The following is a 3,072-nucleotide window of genomic DNA, read 5'->3' on the forward strand; positions in this document are numbered from 1 at the left end:
TTTTTATTTTATGTTTTGGCATTTTTGTTTATTTTATTATTCATAATTTATTTTTTATCATTTTTTCAAATGAACTTTAGTGCCATCTCAAGCCTCCTATGTGATAGCACAGTGCAGGTGACCTTTAGGGGAAATCTCGGAGGTCTTTTACACCCCTAATATCACTTCTGCACCTTGGTAAAGCCAAACAGCTGATCAGCATCTCCTGCGCCAGATCACTGAGATTCACAAGATCTGAACACGGACATTTTACACCAAGCTGCAGCTTGTTCACATCCCAGGGCTGACACCATTAACACTTATTAAATTAATAAACCTAATAAATACAATTGACACTTAATAATATTAATAAATTATTATTAATATTAAACAGTATTTATATAGCGCCAACATATTACGCAGTGCTGTACATTACATAGGGGGTGCAGATGACAGACACAGAAGTAGGAGAGGACCCTGCCCCGAGGAGCTTGCAATCTAGGAGGTGGGGGAAGTATCTTTTTTATTCTTTTTGCATTGTAACAGAAAGATTTTAGTTCTATTATACCCAGGAGAAGCTGCAGAATATGTTTTTCTTTTTATTGTATCACAGTGATTTTTTCTTTTCATATTTTGTATTTCTTTTCTACAATTTCTCTCATATCCTCCTTTCCTGTTTCCATCCCCAGCATATAGCAGTTCTGCATCCTCTGTACTCCTTTAATCTACTAAATATCTATGATGCCTATAGGGCCCCAAACCCCTCTATACTCTCCTTACTAGCGCCCCCCGCAACTCCTTCCAAGGTTGCAGCTGGTGACACAATGAAGAAGTTGCTGGTACATGGCTCCTCAGTGCCAGGGTCTGTTTGCTGGGCCTGAGCATTGTCACCATTCCTTCTCATCACTACAATGAAATAAAAGGGATGGGGAAGCTCTGGTTGAGTATGGGGAGGGGGTGCTATGCATAGACGCCATCACTCTGCATGCGTAGTGATCTCCAGGCAGCTAAACTTATAGAGTAATTGAAATACAAAGATCAGAAGTGTGTTCCATGCCAAAGCATGTGTAATTGTAAGCACTTGTGATCCGGACACATTGTTTTCAGAGCCAGATCCTAATTCAGGAAATGACCACCCTAACCAACTGACTGGGGCAACAGGAAACCGGTGAGCTCATCTCTAGGCACTATCCTCCTATCAGCATGCTCCCCGATACATGTGCCCAGCAGCAAAGCCTGAATAGCTCCTAATACAGCCTCTGCCTGCGCTACTGTACAGGGGTCTGATAAAAACATATTTAAAATATCTGAGTTCCATGGAACCTCAGGTCAGCAGATAATATAAAAATGTGTGTGGCTCCCCGTCCTGGTTGAGAGGGTAAATTAGCGGAAGGGTTAAGGCAAAGCAGAAATACGGTACCTTCCCTGGCATCCAGTGCTGTTTGATGCTCCCTGTATGTGGTTGGGCCCTTGGCTCCAATACTGGATCACCAGCTGTACTAGTTGAGATTGGTGGAGCTGCAATCACATGACCAGTTAAAGGGATGCTCCAGCAATGTGGTTACTTATTTTTAAAGACCACATTGCAATGGCTTTCACCTGGGGGTAGAGACCCTGATTGTCAACACGTTGGACCCCTAACAAGAACATGCCATTGGCCAGGAATGGAGATTGGGGTGACGGGTGGGTGTGGCATACTAGTCAAGGCCTTCACTTCAGTGAATTACAAAACTGCCTTTCATACCGGCAATGCTCCATCTCTGCACCTGGGGTCATCTTCCTGGTGTTCCTGTACACAGAAGACTTCCTCCTCTGTGCTGCCAGTGCATCCCATCCTGACACCAAACCCAACCCCTGACCACCCATCAATCATCCTCCATGGTGGATTGATGAACAATATCAGGTGACCGCTATAGAGACAAGCACCGGTCATCTCGGGCAACGGTTACATGCAGTGTGTAAGACATTCCCCTGTCATGGTGACCAGACAGGAAGGGAGAGGAAATAGCCCATAGCAACATCAAATCACCCATTGGATTGAATTTGTGGCTGTGTTGCAGATTTTCGCTCATTTCCTGTCTGAGAAAATGTCACCAGGACAGGAAGTGAAGAAGAATCTCTCTGATAGCAATATAATCCGCATCAGAATGTAAATTCTGCTTAGGCTGACTGGGGTGACACAAAATAACAGAACATTGGCTGCGATTCCCCCACGTAGGCCTGCGAGATATGAACACTCACACAAATCCTTGTCATCACCATAACAGAAATATTTATTGTATAGTAGTTTAATAATTAATCCTCGGCTTAGAAAGGAACAAATAACGTTTATTACGCAGCTTCCATCTGTTCTTTGCGTGCTTTCCTGAGTAGCAGTCGTCGTTCACGCTCATATTGCTTCATTCTCTGGACGTAACTGGAGGGAGAACAGAAAGACGGTCAGAGGAAGAAGGAAGCTAACACAGCAGCAACCTACAGTGTGAGCCACAGACAGCCCTGCCAGGAAAATATTCCTAATAATCAGAGAGGCCGGAGAATGAATCTTCACCAGAGAGACGTGCAGGAGCCGTCCATGGAAGAGCAAACATTTCCAATATATGCAAAGAACAAACCAAACCCAGCTGACTTCCTGTATAATAACTGCACAGAAATACAAACTGCTAACTGTCACATTACCGCTTCCATGGACACAAAGAACGGATAAACACCCAGCATTCCATTTTACATACTGGAGGTCAATGCTAACCGGGAGCAGCCCAATAAGCCAAAAGATTTACTACGGGGTTACAGCTCGAGGAATATAGAACTCCCCAGCTCTAGGGCAACAACTGAATAAAACCTGACCCCAACCACCTCCTAAATCTGCCCTCCAGATCTCCCCCCCTGAATAAATCTGCCCTCCAGACACCTGTACATTAAATCTGGCCTCCAACTCCCCCCCCTCAATAAATTTGCCCTCCTTCCCTCCCCCTCTCGTTAAATCTGCCCTCCATTCCTCTCCCCTAAAAAAATCTGCTCTTCATTAAATCTGCCCTCTAACTCCCCCTTCCCTCAATAAATCTGCCCTCCAGACCTCCCCCCTTAATAAATTTG

General features: G+C 44.5%; 1 protein-coding gene across 1 annotated transcript in view; it reads right to left on the minus strand.

Annotated features, from left to right (window-relative positions):
• Positions 1–2,228: 2,228 nt before the first annotated feature.
• The window catches only part of NDUFB7 (NADH:ubiquinone oxidoreductase subunit B7), a 3,596-nt gene continuing 2,752 nt past the window's right edge, over positions 2,229–3,072 (minus strand). The window contains exon 3 of the mRNA XM_072422324.1: positions 2,229–2,395. Within this exon, the coding sequence (XP_072278425.1) occupies positions 2,311–2,395 (85 nt within the window). The 3' untranslated portion in view covers positions 2,229–2,310. The remainder of the gene's footprint in view (positions 2,396–3,072) is intronic.

The sequence above is a fragment of the Pyxicephalus adspersus genome, chromosome 9, assembly GCF_032062135.1.
Source record: "Pyxicephalus adspersus chromosome 9, UCB_Pads_2.0, whole genome shotgun sequence".
NCBI classification, from domain to species: domain Eukaryota; kingdom Metazoa; phylum Chordata; class Amphibia; order Anura; family Pyxicephalidae; genus Pyxicephalus; species Pyxicephalus adspersus.